A 17,795-nucleotide genomic window follows, 5' to 3' on the forward strand; every position below is an offset into this window, starting at 1 on the left:
AGGTTTATCTGTCATGATGGTGCTCAGCATCAAGAGAAGGAGTCTCTGGGTCAGGGAGCTCCAAAGGGCAAGAGCGGCTTGAGTGCAGTTTTTCAGGGTATGCAGAACAGGCAGACTCTAGATGGCTAGAAATCTGCTTCTTTAGGCTGTTTTTAAAATCATTGAATGAATAAAGATTTGATGTCGGTGGGCTTTTGAACTAATAGTCCCAATCTGCTGTGAAGAAATCCTGGGTGGCTCAGTCAGTTAAGCATCTGCCTTTGGCTCAGGTCATGATCCCAGGGTCCTGGGTTCAAGCCTTGCATCAGAGCTCCCTGCTCAGCAGGGAGCCTGCCTCTCCCTTTCCCTCAGCTGTTCACCCTGCTTGGACTCTCTCTCTCTCTCAAATATATAAAATCTTAAAAAAAAAAAAAAAAGAAAAGAAAGAGGCCATCTTTGGTTCATTTACATAGCAGTAACAGTTGGTTAAACGCTGGCCTAGATAATCTTATAGGTCAAAACTACTATTATTCTAGTCCAAGTATTTTGAACTCCTGTCATTTTAATGTCTACTTTCATTTCTAGTAAAGTTACATGAAAATATAAGAAGTGATTTGAAAGGGATATTGTGTTCCTGCACCAACTGCTAAAGTTAACTGATAATCGCTCTTTACTGTAAAGCAATGGTTCTCAAAGTGTGGTCTGTAGATCCTACAGTCTGAGACACTTTTAGGGTTGTGAGCTAAGGCAGTCACTTTATTCATGGAATATCATTTTTACTTAAAAGAACAGCTGACAACCTAAGGTTATTCAGACTTGGGTACTTGTCAGACTCTCTTTTTTTTTTTAAGATTATTTATTCACTTGACAGAGAGAGCAAGAGAACACAAGCAGGGGGAGTGGCAGGCAGAGGAAGGACAAGCAGGCTCCCCACTGAGCAGGGAGTCCGATGTGGGGCTCAATCCCAGGGCCCCGGGATCATGACCTGAGCTGAAGGCAGATGCTTCACTAACTGAGCCACCCAGGTGCCCCCATTTTTTAAAATTTAAAATCAATTAATTAACATATATAGTTAATAACATAATATAGTGTATTGTTAGTTTCAGAGGTAGAGTTTAGTGATTCATCAGTTGCATGTAACACCCGTGGCTCATTACATCAAGTAATGCCTATCACCCAGTTACCCCAACTGCCACCCACCTCCCCTCCAGCACAGATTATTTCTTGAAAAAGAGCAAAATGAGCCTGTTGCTTCAGAGAAAACAAATGTCAGAGTTTGTTGTCAATGACAAAATTTTAGCTTTCAAATGAATTTTGGAAAAATGTAGCTGCCATTATGATCTTGACAACTACCCGATGGTGCTGTTAACAAATGAGATTTTTTTGCTATAATAAAATGTGTTGACATTGGAAGACCCATATTACTAAGAGAACCAATATTTTCCAAACTGCCAATGCATGATATTACAAAATCATGTATGGGTAAAAGATCCAATCAAAATACAAGACAGACCAATGGACTGTAATATGAGTGAACAAAAATTTCATTGATATATTTTCAACTTCCATACTGCAACTAACCTTTAAGAAATGACCACTTACTGAGTTTGGGGGTAATATCAAAGAAGAGTGTCCACAGGGTAACCAGAAAGATAATGAAGGTAAAATTAGCAAAGGCTGAATTTATAATATGTTGCCTAGCCAAGTTATCCTGAGACAAATATAACAGAACATTAAAATAGAACTATTTCAGCTAAGGTTCCAGGACTAGAGGTACCAGCTACTCTCTCATTCCAGTGAGATTCCAGACTACCTATATTTGACTTCGAAATGCTTGGCTGAAATCTGATTTTGGAATCCATGGCACTTCATCCATTTAAAGATACAAAAGTGTTAAAGTGAGAAGGGATGGAGAGTTGGAAATTGAAGAAAGGATCCCTTTCAAGACAGCTGTGATTGGAGTTCTGTAAAGAGGGCCGGAGGTGCTTCCTTTTCCGTTCAAGCCTAGTGAAAGGGCAGTCTAAGGAGATCGGTTGGAGAGTCTGATATGTCCCTTGGAGCTTGGGGGACACAGGACACTAAAGCAGACTCACATCTGAGAAAACTAAAGGGCAAAAGGCTATGGCAAGAGTCTCTGCAGCTAAAGAGAAGACTGAGGTTGGGATGTACCTGCACTCTCATTGCCTAAAGTATGTTTTTCCTGTGGACAGATGAGGGCTGTCATGGGGTTGCCTTATACTTTGCTCATGAAAGGAACCCAGCTAAGTTAGGAAACCTGAGCAGAAAGACACTGACGGTGTATTACTGGATGCCTGGGGACAGAGGAAGAAAATAGTAGCTACTAACCAGAAGAGACATGCTGGCTTGAATCAAGAGAATTGCAGATAGGAGACACATGAAATGATGAGGGGCTGGTAGGAAGTTGGCCCTGAAGAACCCCAAAAGTGCCCCACTTTTGAGAGAGTACGGATCAGTTCACCCACAGGGCCCAGAGTGCTGGCACCTGATCACAGTGGCATTGGTCAAGTAAGACTTTTCCTTCTCTTACCTCTGTTCCTGCTTACCCCAGTCCCACACTGCACTAACGTTGGTGGGGTCAGAAACCACGGTGGGCAAGCTGGGGAAGGAAGAAGGGAAGTGAGGGATGGTAAAATACAGAAACCAACAACATCCCCTTACCCACTGCAGCCAAATCTGAGCTGACTGGAGGAGCAAAAGCTTTAACTTGAACTTGTTTGGAGTACTGCATGGACCTAGGACATTTTAGTTACTGAAATGAGAGGTTTCAGTGATACGAAATGGCAAGACATTTTAACTATCTGAGAATGATAAGTCAATGGCACCTGAGATTTCATCTGGCAGTAGGGAAAAATTAGCCTCTTTAGAGCAGATTTGTAATAAAGTAGTGTGAGGAAAATAGAGTCGCTTTACGAGTACCTCTTGCTTGTTCAATATATTGATCAAATGCACACATAGCTCAGTGGCTAGATATACACAACTTGACTCATATTCTGGAAAGATTATCAAAGATTGCTGTAATTACATTCCGTATACTGTGGTCGCCTTCATCTTAAAATAAGAGCCTACTGATTAGGATACAATTTTCTGCCTTGTTTGATGACCAGAGAACCTCTGTTTGCTTTCTCACAACCCCCAGGAAAATGTACGCAGGTACCAATACCTTGCACTCAGTCCCATGAGTTTTTCTTGTTCTAAGTAATTTTCTTTAAATTATTATTACTAATTTTAATAGATAAAATCATCCACATGATACAAAATTCAAAAGGTACAAAAGGTATATAGTGCAGGCTTTTTCCTACACTGGTCCCTCCATAACTCTCCCTGGAGAGCACTGTTCACAGTTTCTAATGTCCTTTTTGGCTTTAGTTTTTTGAGAAATGCCTTGGCCCAAAAGATTTAGTCTTCATTATAGATGTCACTGATACCAAACACAACCTGTTGTAGGCTTGGTTTACATTGACAGTTGAAACATAAGAAAGAACAGAGGTTGTTAAAAGGACTTCTAAGATCATAACTCAACCTAGAGAGTAACTGTTTAGACTGTAATTAGAGAAATGAGTTGGAAGGACTGGGCATCAGTGCTGACTTACAAGTCAGGTACAGGTTATACTGTGTTATGTGGCCCATTGCAGCAAAAGGGCTGAGGTGCTGTGGTTTCAGGACACGGTGGTATATAGTATCGTGGCTCTTTTTTTTTCCATAATAATATAGTATTTTATCCATTACATTATATATATTATGACACCAAAATAATATTTTTGCAATTTTAAATTTTATGTTCTTATATATCACTATTAGCTCTATTAGCTCTATTAGATTTTATAAGTAATAAAATATTTTTTAAAGATTACATTTTTATTTATTTGAGAGAGAGTGAGAGAGAGAGAGAGCGCAAATGGGGGGAGGGTCAGAGAGAGGGGGAGAAGCAGACCCTCTAATGAGCAGGGAGCCCAACACAGGGTTTGATCCCAGGATCCCAGGATCACGACCCAAGCTGAAGGCAGACACTTAACCAACTAAGCCACAGAGGTGCCCCTAAGTAATAAAATATTTTTAAAGGTAAAGTCTTTTTATTTTACTATCTTTAGTAGTCCTTTTTTTTTTTTTTCAGTAGGTTCCACACCCAGCATGGAGCCCAGCACAGGGCTTGAACTCACAGCCCTGAGGTCAAGGCCTGAGCTGACATCGAGAGTCAGACGCTTAACCAACTGAGCCACTCAGGTGCTCTCTTTTTTCTTTAATTTTTTTTTAATTGGAGTGCAGTTGACACACAATATTACATTAGTTTCAGGTGTACGACATAGTGATTCAACATCTCTATGTTATGCTTTCCTCACCACAAATGTAGCTACCATCTGTCACCACACACCAATATCACTGGTTATATTCCCTACGCTGTACCTTTTATTTCCAGTAGCATGGCTCTTACACAGACCAAATGGGGTGTGACTACTTTGTTCTCCTTCAGTGAAGTATCTATCACATTAGCCTAAGAGTCCAAATTGGTCTGAATCTCAATGGGTACAGTTTGATGAGATTAGTCAACAGGTCATTAAGCATATTTAATAGATGTAATATTATAAGCTTGATTTTTTTTGGCTACACAAAACATCATGTTTATTATCAGGACCGCTACCATCATCATCATGACTGACATTTATGGAGCTTTCACTATGTGCTAGCCACCATATGAAGTGCTGTCAGATAATTATCATGACTAAGCTTATGAGGTAGGTACTGCTATTATATCCATCTTACAGATGAGGAAACTGAATAATGGAATGGGTTGAGTAGTTAACTTAAGGTCACACAGTTATTAAAAGATGAAGCCAGGATTTGAACCCAGCCAGTCTATCATACTAACCTGTTATTAGGGGGCATCCATGGAAGAGTAATATACGTATCTGAGGACAGCAAGTGAGGACAGCTTCTACAGCCTCATCAGTCAGATTCACACAATGTCCCATATGAATCTCCTATTTAAAAATAAAGAAAGCATAGTCAAAAGAAAAAACAGGTATGATGACAGCATGAAAAAGCCTGGGAAATACTCTGATACAAAAACAACCAGGGGCATCTGGCTGGCTCAGTCTGAGGAACATGAGACTCTTGATCTCAGGGTCATGGCTTCAAGCCCCATGTTGGGCATAGAAATTACTCAAATAAATAAAACTTAAAAAACAACAAACAGGGTGCCTGGGTGGCTCAGTCGGTTAAGCATCTGCCTTCAGCTCAGGTCATGATCTCCGGTCCTGGGATCAAGCCCTACATTGTCAGGCTTTCTGCTCAGTGGGGAGCCTGCTTCTCCCCCTCCCTCTCTTCCTCTATGAGTGCTCTCTCTCTCAAATAAATTAAAAACAACAACAACAACTTAAAAACAACAAACAAACAAACAGAACCAAATATCTACGTGCAAGAAACATTCAATAGAAAGGACTAATGTAAGTAAGTATGCAGTAATTTGGAAGTACAGATGATTTAAAAGTTAAGTGCCCAATCATTTTAAAAAGCAATATGGCAAAATCTATTAAAGCTGAAGATAAGTATACCCCAGAACCCAGCAGTTCCAACTGAAAATGTCCACTATACACACAGTAACTCTTGTATATGTGCCCAAGGAAACAATTTATAAATGTGTTCATTTTAATATTATTTGTAATAGTAAAAAAGTGGATAATGGGTAAACAAATGGTGGTTTATTAATGGAACAGATGAAACAGTTAAAATGAAAAATAACTACTTGTATTAATAGACATAAATCTCAAACATAATGTTAGTTCAGGCACTTTGGAAAACAGTATCGTCATATCTTTTAAAGTTTAATGTTTATTTATTATATGACCCGGCAATCTCATTCCTAGGTGTTTATCCAAGAAAAATGAAAATGTACGTCTACAAAAAGACTTGTACACAAATTTCTATAGTAGTATTTATAACAGTCCAAAATTAGAACCACCCAAATGTCCATCAAATGGTACATTCACCAATTCTTTTTTTTTTTTTTAAAGATTTTATTTATTTATTTGACAGAGAGACAGCGAGAGAGGGAACATAAGCAAGGGGAGTGGGAGAGGAAGAAGCAGGCTTCCCACTGAGCAGGGAGCCCGATGCGGGGCTCGATCCCAAGACCCTGGGATCATGACCTGAGCCAAAGGCAGATGCTTAACGGCTGAGCCACCCACACGCCCTGCACATTCACAATTCTGAATAAACTGTGTCATATCCACACTATGGAATACTACTCAGCAAAATAAACAAATAAATAAAAGGAATGAAAGAGTAACACATGCAACAACATGGATGAATCTCAAAAACATTGTGCTAAGTGAAAGAAGTTTAAAACATAAGACGATACTTCATCTTGTTTATGGATCTATATCTCTATGTGTCTATCCATATATAGGTAAAGTATGCAAACATGCAAGGAAAAATACACAGGTGGCTTTAGAATAGTGGTTACTTTGAAGGAAGAAAGAGAATAAATGTGCAGGGAGCTTTACATGTAACATATAATTTTTAACAAGGAACTGAAATAAGTACAGAAAATGGTAAAATTTCAGTGGCTGGTCCACAGGTTTGTGTTATATTACTTTCCATGTTTTTTCATATGTTAGAAATATTATATATCCCTCGTTTGACGTTCTAATTTGGAATCCATCCTTCTGCACTGGTGGTGGGAATGTAAAATGGTACAGCCAGTGTGATAATAGTATGGCGGTTCTTTAAAAAATTAAATATAGCATTACCATATAATCCAGCTATTTCACTTCCAGGTATATACCCAAAGAACTGAAAGCAGGGACGAGAACAGATATTTGTATACCTATGCTCATAGCAGCAATATTCACAATAGTGAAAAGGTGAAAACAAATATTGAAAGATGAATGAATAAACAAAATGTTTACATATATACATACACACATAAGCATATATATATAAGCATATACACATGTGTGCATATTTATATATGAATATACCATATATATACAATGAAATATTATGCAGTCTTAAAAGGAATGAATTTTTTTCTTTTTTAAGATTTTAGTTATTTATTTGGGAGAGAGAGAGCGCAAAAGCCAGTGAGGGGCAGGGGGAGAAGCAGACTCCCTGCTGAGCAGGTAGCCTGATGTGGGGCTCCATCCCAGGACCCTGGGATCATGACCTGAGCCATAAGACAGACACTTAACCGACAGAACCACCCAGGTGCCCCAGGAATGAAATTTTGATACATGCAGGGACACAGATAAACCTTGAAAACATTAGGCTAAGTGACATAAGTCAGACAGAAAAGGACAAATATTGTATGATCCACTTACATGAGTTATCTAGAATAGGCAAATTCATAGAGACAGAAAGTAGAACAGAGGTAGCTAGAGGCTGAGGGGGAGGGGTAATGGGGAGATATTGTTTCATGGGTAATGAGTTTCAGTGTAGGATGAAGAAAAAGTTCTGGAGATGGATTGTGGTGATGGCTGCACAACAATGTGAATATACTTAATTCGACTGAATTGTACACAAAAAATGGTTAAAGTGGTAAGTTTTGTGTTGTGTATATTTGACCACAATAAAAAACTTTTTAAGAATTCTAAGATTTACCTAATAGTTGACATGTATATTGATGGTATTAATATTTTTTCCTCCTGAACAGTTGATATTAAGTTGGTATACATATTATAATCAATCATATCTTACAGATAAGGGAAACCTGAGTATATTGAAAACTCATAAAAATTGAGGAAAAAAGCATTGTTATAAATGGGCAAACATATTCTATTTTATAAATTGTCGAAGGCTACAAATACAATTTGAGAACAGATGGAAGGAATAATGTTCAACATTTAAAATATCTTAAGGAATAAAAAAAAAAGAGGTTCAATGCTGCGAACTGGGGTCTTGGCAAAATTGTGAATTCACAACATAACCTTCACAGGAACCAATTTTACACCATGAATTTAGGACCATTAAAGTATAAACCTATTGATCCACTTGTTCTGTTTTCTAGAGTTCATTACAGCAATGGGAGAAAAAAGTATAAACCCCAACATATGATTATTCCTAATAGCTAAAAACTGAAAATGATCTGAATTACCAACAACAAAAAATAAAGAATGATACATCGTATGAACAGATTCTGTTCTCTGATGTACCAATGCCTAGAACGTAGCGGGTACTTAGTATTTGTTGAACAAATGAAATTCTACAGCAAATAAACTTTTAACCATGAAGATTGTAGAAACTTATAAAATGACTATAATATAAAGTTAATATGATAACAATCATTGAGGGACTATCATGTGCCTGGAACTGCAGTAGAACATGGGGATAAAATGATGATAAAATGATGAACACAATGGTCTCTGCCCACTGGGAACTCAGATCAACAGGAATTTCAGAAATAATCATGACATTCAATAAATGTTATAACATGTTTGTGTGTTTGTCAATCTTTAGGAGAGGTCCTCAGACTTTTAAAAATTATTATTAAGTAAATTCTACCCCCAACGTGGACCTTGAACTCATAACCCTGAGATCAAGAGTCGCATACTCTACTGACTAAGCCAGCTGGGTGTCCCGAGGTCCTTAGACTTTTAATCGAATTTATTTTCAAGTTATAAACAATTAAGCAACACTGATAATATAATTTCCAGGAACAGAACATATGAAAAGCAAGAGATTAAAACAGAGCATGTGACAAAAGGTAGGAACACATATTGTCCACAAGAGAAAAGTCAGTAAAAAAGACGAAAAAGTTTGTATTTCAATTTGAGTCAGAAATTGTGGTCACAAAAATACTAGATGCCATGAGACAAAGGTTAAAGTATATTTACTCTGTTTAAGGAAGGAATTAAGTTCTAATAAAGTTTAGAAAGATTTCCATTGAAATGTTTTGGCACTTACAGAAATAAGATTTGGAAAATTGAAAAAATAAAAAATTCAGTGATATGGCACTATAATCGCCAGCACTTATTGGTAACTGAAACTTTTTCTGTCTGCTTAGGTTGGTGCTCCTAATTTTATAGAGCTGAAGTAAATATGTAGGTATGTGTCCTATCACTGCATGACAACTAATTTCCTGGTTGGTTTCATTAGGGAATGATAAACTATGTTAGTTGTTTGGGAACTTTATTAAAAATGATGATTATAAGATAAGGTTATCGTAAGAATTAAGTAACCTAATGAATATAAAGCAATAGTTAAGTATGGAGGCTGGAATATAGTTAGTGCTCAACAAATGTTAGTATTTCAAACAGTAAACATTATGGCAGAATTATTGACCTTACAGTTAGGATGCAATTTGGAATTTGGTATAAGAAAATACAGTGATTTCTTAATCAAAAGATTTGTAAAAATATATACGCTGTATAGACATACATATGCACACACATACATACAAGCAGGATCTAGGTATAAAAAGACACAAAAAATTGTCTCTGGGCAATAACTCAAGGAGAAATATTTTGGCAAAAACACGACACTGCTATTCTTTTATTATAGTTATTGCTAACATTTTCAATTCATTTATAGCCTCTTCACTTTCAAAAGAATTTGATGTGGCTAATTTTTTTTTTAAAGATTTTATTTATTTATTTGAGAGAGAGAGAGCATGAGAAGGAGGGAGGGGCAGAGGGAGAGGGAGAAGCAGACTCCCCACTGAGCAGGGAGCCCACATGGGACTCAAACCCAGGACCCTGAGATCGTGACCTGAGCTGAAGGCAGATGCTTAACTGCTTAACTGACCACCCAGGCATCCCAGATACGGTTTATCATTGAAAAGCGCATCTATATTAAGACTAAAAGCCTCACTATAAACCAGCAAAGGAGGAAACCAAAATCCTGGGATAAAAGGTTTCTTAATATATTTAGAACCAGGTTATAGGTGCCGCATCAGTCACTGAATGGAAGGTCTGAACACTAATTTAGGATCTTCTCAAAAGCTGTACAATGTGTTGAGGAGGAAAACCTTTTTCCTCTTAGGTTCTCTTAGGTTCTATCTTCGGGAGCCTGTGAATTAAAATGACAAAGACACACAAGCAAGGAAAAAGGCAAGTTTGGTCACACACAAGTCACAAAGAAAGTGGCTCAAAGACATGGCTACAATACAGACTTTATAGAGCATCTTAATAGGAGAAAAGGAGGGAGAGAAAGGATACTTAGAGAAAAACAGATGACTTTTAGGGAAAACAAAGTGGGCCTTTAGAGAGTAGATGGGAGGTATGATAGTCCTGTGACAATTTTCTTTTATGTCATTTCTCGGCTCACTCCTCCAGGGATAGGAGTGATCTTCCTGGGATTGGGTAGTCTTCCTTGAAGGGGGTTTGATGGCAGCTGAACTCTTTTGGAAGGCTCTGTTTTTAGGCAGATGGAGGGAGAGTGTTTAAGACAAAGCCTCTTATTGCATATGTTGATTCTTAAACATCTTTAGCTCAGAATAATTTTTATGTGACAGGTATATTCCGGAACCCTTCATATATATTAAGAAAATAGGATGGCAAGCCACTAAGTAGTCCTGGTAATGAAAATCCTAAAGAATATCGTTTTACATTGATGAACTTTATGATCTTCACTATAATAAGATTATCCTTCAATGTGTTAGAGGCTAAAACTTCTGGAAAACGAGGACGTTCATTGGAAGTAAAATGGGCTTTTATTTAAAGCATGCTTTACCTCCTAACTTTACCAGTTTTTCCTCACTCTGGAAATAAAGAGGTGGAGGCAAAAACCAAACCAAACCAAACCAAAAAAATGCCATGGAAACAAACACCTAATTGATAATAAGGCACTGGCTGTTTGCTACATTCAAAAAGCAACTTCTGAGGATAACATAAAAATTTAGTTAGCATCAACTTTATAGATATCTTAAAATTACCTCTAATTTCTTGGCACAAGATCCGTTAACAAGCGCAACCACGCCATCGTCAGATACCTAAGCAAAGAGAACAAGCAAGACGGCACATAAATGGAAAAGATGAAGGGAAAATATTTTGAATATTATTAATCATTTATGTATGGCTTTATTGCCTCCCATTCAGCACACATGTGTTTGAGCCACACTGATCTCTTTCACCCTTACTTAAAGTAACTGAGGGGACTGTGCCAAGTTATACTACAGTTCTAGAACCACTGAGGCATGAGGTGGTCAACAATTCCAACAGAAACCAAAAAAATTATTTATGTTCTTCTGATGAGTCATGGAAATTCACTGGGCAGACACATACAGTCTTTATATTTCAAGTCTATATTGCATTTACCTGAGTAGCTGAAAAATCAACACACTGCAAAAACGGGCAGTTTTCTCCTAATGCATGGAGGGACACATCGGTAATACCTAAACAGCCTCCTAAGTCAATGATCTTTAGCAGCCGGCAGTTGACTGCAAGAGCAAGGACTCCTTCATCAGTGAGATTACAGCATCGTTTCAAAGAAGCTTCATGTAGGTATGAACAAGAGGAAGCCACAGCTTTTATTCCTGAGGGAAAACATAATTACATATCAATGAGCTATATGTGTATATATATGAGAAATGAGACTGATTTTCATTTTAGCAATCACCAGTATTGATATACCCAACTGTATGTTAGTCTTTTGCAAAGTAGTCCATCTCTGAGGATATATTTATTTCCCAATGATGCTGTCATTATTAAAAGCCTATTGGAATATTTCAGGAATTTTTTATATAGTCTGTAGCATATCATTCAGAATATCTGCAGTGAATGGCAAGCCTTTATTGTCGACTAGTAAATTGAAAGAAGTCATTCGGAATCAAATTAGGTCATTAAATAGTAGATACATCTCCTTTTTGTTAAAATAAAAGTCTTAAAGTAATAAAATTAATTTTCTTGTGGACTCTGAAGGGAAATCAAAAGTTAAATTGCCCAAATGTCTTAGGTGATAGTTTTCACGCTTATCCTTAGGAATCATACTTTTGTCTCTCCGTTCTCTCTTCCCCTTTTGACTTTTAAATCCAATTAAACTGATGTAAATGCACCTTGGATACTGGTACATGATAATGTGCCACAAAAATAAGAGTGCTTTGGGGATCCTCAGCCCTTCAGTCATGGATAAACATTATAACAGGGTGAAAAGATAACCTTTATGAGCAAAATACACAAAAGGGAAGATGGTGAATTCATGTGTAGGTCATTTTTAACTGTTTTGCATAACTTGAGAAAGGATATTTATTTATTTATTTTTACCCCCTTGAAAGAACTTTTGTTTTATTCATTGGTGTCTGGCATGAAAATTCTTTTTAGTGAGGCATTATTTGTGTAAACATTTAAAAACTTATGCTTCTTTGTAATATCTTATAAATAGTCTAACTTGCTAATCAAGATGATTGCAAAATACAGCAAACTACTCACAAAACTTTCCAGAAACCTAGCTAGCCAAGTAAATCTCTCTCTCTCTCTCTTTTTTTTAAAAGAGTATTTGTTTATTTGAGAGAGAGAGGGAGAGATTGAGAGACCTGGTGGAAGGAGGGGCAGAGGGAGAAGTAGACTCCCTGTGGAGCAGGGAGCCCAACGTGGGGCTTGATTCCAGGACCCTGGGATCATGACCTGAGCCCAAGGCAGATGTTTAACTGACTGAACCACCCAGGTGCCCAAGTCCCTCTTTCTTATATTGAAGGAAAAGGTTAAAATCCTTTATTGAGGGATGCCTGGGTGGCTCAGTCAGTTAAGCATCTGTCTTGGGCTCAGGTCATGATCCCAGGGTCCGGGGATCAAGGCCAGCATAGGGTTCCTTGCTCGGCAGGGAGCCTGCTTCTCCCTCTCACTGCTCTGCCTGCCGGCCCCCCTGCTTGCGCTCTCTATTCCTAATAAATAAATAAATAAATAAATAAATAAATAAATAAATAAATAAAATCTTTAAAAAAAAATCACACACACACACACGAAATCCTTTATTGATTTAAAAAAAGGGTAAAAAATCCTCTAATTCATGTAATAATGATACTGAAAAAAGCAGTCTGACTGACTATAAAAAGCTATGCATTGTAGAGGATAAAACATGTATATAGAGCATAGGGAATACAGTCAATGGTACTGTAATAGCATTGTATGATGACAGATGGTAGTGCTACTTGTGATGAGCACAGCAAAATGAAAATAGTTGTCTAATCATGAAGTTGTATACCTGAAACTAATATAACATTGTATGTCAACTCTACTCCAATAAAAAAAATTTTAAATAAAAAAACATATGGTGGCTCAGTTAGTTGGGCACCTGCCTTCGGCTCAGGTCATGATCTCAGAGTCCTGGGATTGAGCCCTCAGTCTGGCTCCTTGCTCGATGGGGAGCCTGCTTCTCCCTCTGCTCTCTCTGCCTGCCACTCCCCCTGCTTGTGCTCTCTCCCTGTCAAATAAATAAATGAAATCTTTTTAAAAAACCATAAAAACAAAAAACAAGCTATCATTGTACAGACTGATAGGAGAGTGCCTAGTAAATTTAATCTGATGATTTAACTTTCTATGGTGATTTTGTATCAAGAAAGCCTTAACAAAGTATGAAGTGGTCAAGAGCAAATCAATTTCAAAGTGTTCTGAGCTTTCTTACATGGATGTCCATCCAGGTTTACTTTAAATATGTTTATCTCTCTCTCTCTTTTTTAAAGATTTACTTATTTGAGAGACAGAGAGAGAGCAAGAGAGCACGGGGTTTGCGAGATGGGGGAGGGTTAGAGGGAGAGGGAGAGAGAAACTCTAAGCAGACCCCTCACTGACCATGGAGCTGGATGCGGGGCTCGATCCCAGGACGCTGAGATCATGATCCTGAGACAAAACCATGAGTTGGATGCTTAACTGACTGCACCACCCAGTCGCTCCTACTTCAAATATGTTTAAATTATAAGTAGTGACTTACCCTGTGTATCTTTTAACTTTCAGCAATGGTTATAAGCAGGAATTCTAATTTGGATTCTTCATCTTAGCTTGAATATTTTTATTGGTAAATATAGTTCTGTTTTTTTGACATCTTCAAACTCACTTTTGACGTATTTACTATACATTCTTTGTTCCAAAATTATACTAGATGGTGAATAGTAATCTATCAGCTTATTCAGTGTTAATAAACATACCTTTTGAAGTTATGGAAATTCTGTTTTCTTTTGAGGAACTTATATTTAATTTCTTTAGTTTTCTGCAGTTGCACAGGTGCAGGAGAGCAGTATCTGAAATGTCACAGCTTCGTAGATCTAGAGTTTGGACTTCAGGATGTAAAATCTGTAAAAGATACATGATTTTGAAAAATTAATTTTTCTTCTAAATGTAAATGTTTATTCCATATTCAGTGTTTTGGCAGTGTTTTGACATGGTGATCATGAGAGAAAAATGGTGGACAGAAAATATAGCAAAGAATACAAAAACCCATCTGAGTGCAGACATATACGTAAAGCAGGAAAAAACAAGCCCACTTCCAACGGGAGGTACAGCTTCTAGTGCCCCCAAAGTCTTTACTGGGACACATGGCATTGTTGCGATGGTTGGTACAGAGCAAGGACCCACTAGACCTGAGAAGCAGAGCCATGGTGGTGGCATGTGCTTATCTTTTTCCAGTAGTTCCTGACTGTTATTAGAGATCCCAGCTATGTGCCTCTGCTCAGCAGGTATGAGTATTTAGTTGCTCTATACTGAATGGTTATAGGATGTGAGTATTGCTTTTCTAGAACACTTACCTCCTTCATTCTTACTGGGAGCGAGTACAAACAAACCCAATATTATTGAATGTTTACTTAAGGGCAACAAACAGCAAATCGATTTCAAACTGTTCTGAGCTCTCTTCCTTGGCTCCCTTCCCCCCTCCCTCTCTTCCTTCCTTTATTTCTTTTAGAATGAGGGAGTGGGGAGGGGCAGAGGGAGAGGGAGAGAGAATCTTAAGCAGGCTGCTTTCTACTTTTTTCCAAAGTAGAAATAGCTTTACTTTTCTGAATAAAAATAATGTACTATTGTTATAAAAGATTCAGACAATATATAAAAGTTACAAAAATGATAAGAATAACTATTTTTATTTATTTAGCACTTACCAGGATGGGTGCTAAGTGTGTTATATACATTATGTCATTTAATATTCTCTCTCAAACACACACACATCCCTGAAAGATTGGTCACTGCCATTTTATAAATCAGGGAATTGAGGCACCTGGAGCTTAAGTAGTAACATGAAGTACATAGTGAAAAAAAAAAAAAAAGGCAGAGCTAGGATTGCAAACCAGGTCTTAGAATATGCAGGGAATAATCTCTGTCTTTTTTTTTTTTTATGATATGTTAGTGACCATACAGTACATCATTAGTTTCTGATGTAGTGCTCCATGATTCATTGTTCGCATATAACACCCAGTGCTCCATGCAATACATGCCCTCCTTAATACCCATCACCAGGCCTATCCCCCCACCCCCCTCCCCTCTAAAACTCTCAGATTATTTTCCAGAGTCTATAGTCTCTTATGGTTCACTTCCCCCTCTGTTTACCCCCCCTTCATTTTCCCCTTCCTTCTCCTACTGATCTCCTTGTTATTCCTTATGTTCCACAAATGAATGAAACCATATAATTGTTTTTCTCTGCTTGACTTACTTCACTTACGTATTCTGTTGCTCTAGGATGTAGTGTTCTATATGTATCTATGAGGTCCATCTGGTCCAGTGTGTCATTCAAAGCTCTTGTTTCTTTGTTGATTTTCTGCTTAGATGATCTGTCTATTGCTGAGAATGGAGTGTTGAGGCCCCCTACTATTAATGTATTATTATTTATATGTCTCTTTATTCCGATTAAGAGTTGGCTTATGTAGCTGGCTGCTCCCCTGTTGGGGGCATAGACATTTATAATTGTTAGATCCTCTTGTTGGATACACCCTTTAAGAATAATCTGAAAATGTAGAGATCAAGGGTGCTGGTATGATGAAGACAAGGGGAGCAGCTGAGAGAACAGTGAGAGATTTTTTAGTAACTATTACACATGAACATTTTGGTTATCTGGAGAAAAAAAAAGAACCCCAATGTTTTGTTATATTTTAAAATTATTACTAATCCTATTATATGCCATTGCTCCAAAAATCTGAAACCATATCTAAACAGTAAAATGTAATATGCTTGCTTTGCAATGGTACATACTCTTACCTCACTTATATTTGAATCTGTTATCTGCCCCTGGGTACTCATTATTTTAATCAGTCTATCTTTTATGTTGGGAGGCAAAGGCTTAATGTCTGTGATATATCTGGAAATATTCTTCATGCAGCACCACAGGCATCTGAAATACAAATACAATATAGTAAATTACATGGTACTGGTACCGATTACTAATATTTAAGCTGTTTGTTCCCACTTAGTCCTTTCATAAACAGGGTGTACATTTGTATCAATATTTGCAAGGAAAGCTTTCTAAGATTCAAAAGCCTAGCTTGCACTCGGTTAGGCCTTGAGGCTCTTAAAATTTTTTTCTCAGCATGCCTCATTTACTAAAATGCATTCTAAATGACAAAAAAGTTTTTTCTAAGTCAGTCTCTCTAATTCCTAAGACACAGTTACTACCAAGATTTCAGTTACATATTCCTAAATATCAAATGAGGGCCTACTGATTGACAAGTTTTATTTATTAAGGCAGCAAACTTTTCACTGTTTTTCTTAAAAATCATGTGTATAATGAAATCGTGAAAGAACTACAACCACAGAGATTGCATAAATAGTACAAATCATAGAGATGACAAACTTAGTGCCAGGACTATATGTATAAAGAAGAGTTATCAGAGCAGGCAATAATCAAGGAAGGCCCCTATGACCAACATATCTCCTATGTAGCCTGAAATTCCAACTATCCGAGAAACTCATACTTTAAACAAACATAAATCTTACTTTAACTACAAATACCTCCACATATATATGATTTTACATTCATGAATGTCTCTGTCCTATTCTTCCCCCTTCCATTAGATTAGTTCCTCCCACTAATATCTAGTGTATGTTATTTTTTTCTGTGCTTTTATACACACACACACTCACATATTTAAAGGGTTGGGGGGAGGGGAATCACTGTTTCCTAAAATGGCCTCACCATATACTCACTTTTCTATACCCTTTTTCATTCAATAATATCTTACAAAATTCTTCAAAGCATCAAGTACAGTTTTAATGCTCCCCTAATGGCTATATAATATTTCACAGAGTGGAGGATTTATTTAGTCATTCTCCTATTTATTCCACTGTCTCTGGGACATGTTAACATACGTTGTCAGATTGTTTTCTAGGAAGTCTGTGACACTTCATATTTCTATCAGCAGGACTGGAGTATTGTATTCCTCTACATCCTTCAAGCAAGAGTCATTTTATTTATTTTTTCATTTATTTCCATTGTCTTCATTTTCCAATTCCATCCCCCACCACTCCAGGAATCCATTCTAATGTCTAATGTGTACCCTTTCATTGTATGTGTCCTATTAACATGCTTGCTGTATGTATTTCTAATTTATATATCTGGAATTTGTCATAGATTTGTTCAGTTTTTCACTCACCAGTGTTTTTAAGATTTACCTACTCTTAAATTTTGGAAGATCTAATGTGTGAAAAGTGGTATCTTATTATTACTTCAATTTGTATTCCTCTAATTGCTAGTAAATTTGACATCTTTTCATGAACTTGCTGGCTCTCTGGATATGCTTTTCTCTAAATTGGCTATTCATATCCTTTGCCTGTTTTGCTATTTTTTTAAAAAGATTTTATTTATTAGGGGCGCCACCCAGGTGCCCCTGTTTTGCTATTTTTTGACTTACATTTGTAAGAGTTGTTTTTGTGGCCAAATATATCACTGAA

The 17,795-nt window shown here is 37.2% G+C and overlaps 1 protein-coding gene across 4 annotated transcripts in view; it reads right to left on the reverse strand.

Moving 5' to 3' along the window:
- Positions 1 to 17,795, reverse strand: part of AMN1 (antagonist of mitotic exit network 1 homolog) — a 50,831-nt gene that overhangs the window by 10,546 nt on the left and 22,490 nt on the right. For 3 of the 4 annotated variants that reach the window (XM_011221514.3, XM_034644701.1, XM_019796839.2), the window contains 6 exons: positions 16,107 to 16,239; positions 14,072 to 14,216; positions 11,250 to 11,467; positions 10,868 to 10,924; positions 4,865 to 4,976; positions 2,528 to 2,596 (listed from right to left, as the gene is read on the reverse strand). In XM_011221514.3, the coding sequence (XP_011219816.1) occupies positions 2,528 to 2,596; positions 4,865 to 4,976; positions 10,868 to 10,924; positions 11,250 to 11,467; positions 14,072 to 14,216; positions 16,107 to 16,239 (734 nt within the window). The remainder of the gene's footprint in view (positions 1 to 2,527; positions 2,597 to 4,864; positions 4,977 to 10,867; positions 10,925 to 11,249; positions 11,468 to 14,071; positions 14,217 to 16,106; positions 16,240 to 17,795) is intronic. The other variant, XM_002916593.4, reaches the window with a different exon arrangement.

This window comes from Ailuropoda melanoleuca, chromosome 16 (genome assembly GCF_002007445.2).
Source record: "Ailuropoda melanoleuca isolate Jingjing chromosome 16, ASM200744v2, whole genome shotgun sequence".
In the NCBI taxonomy this organism is placed as follows: domain Eukaryota; kingdom Metazoa; phylum Chordata; class Mammalia; order Carnivora; family Ursidae; genus Ailuropoda; species Ailuropoda melanoleuca.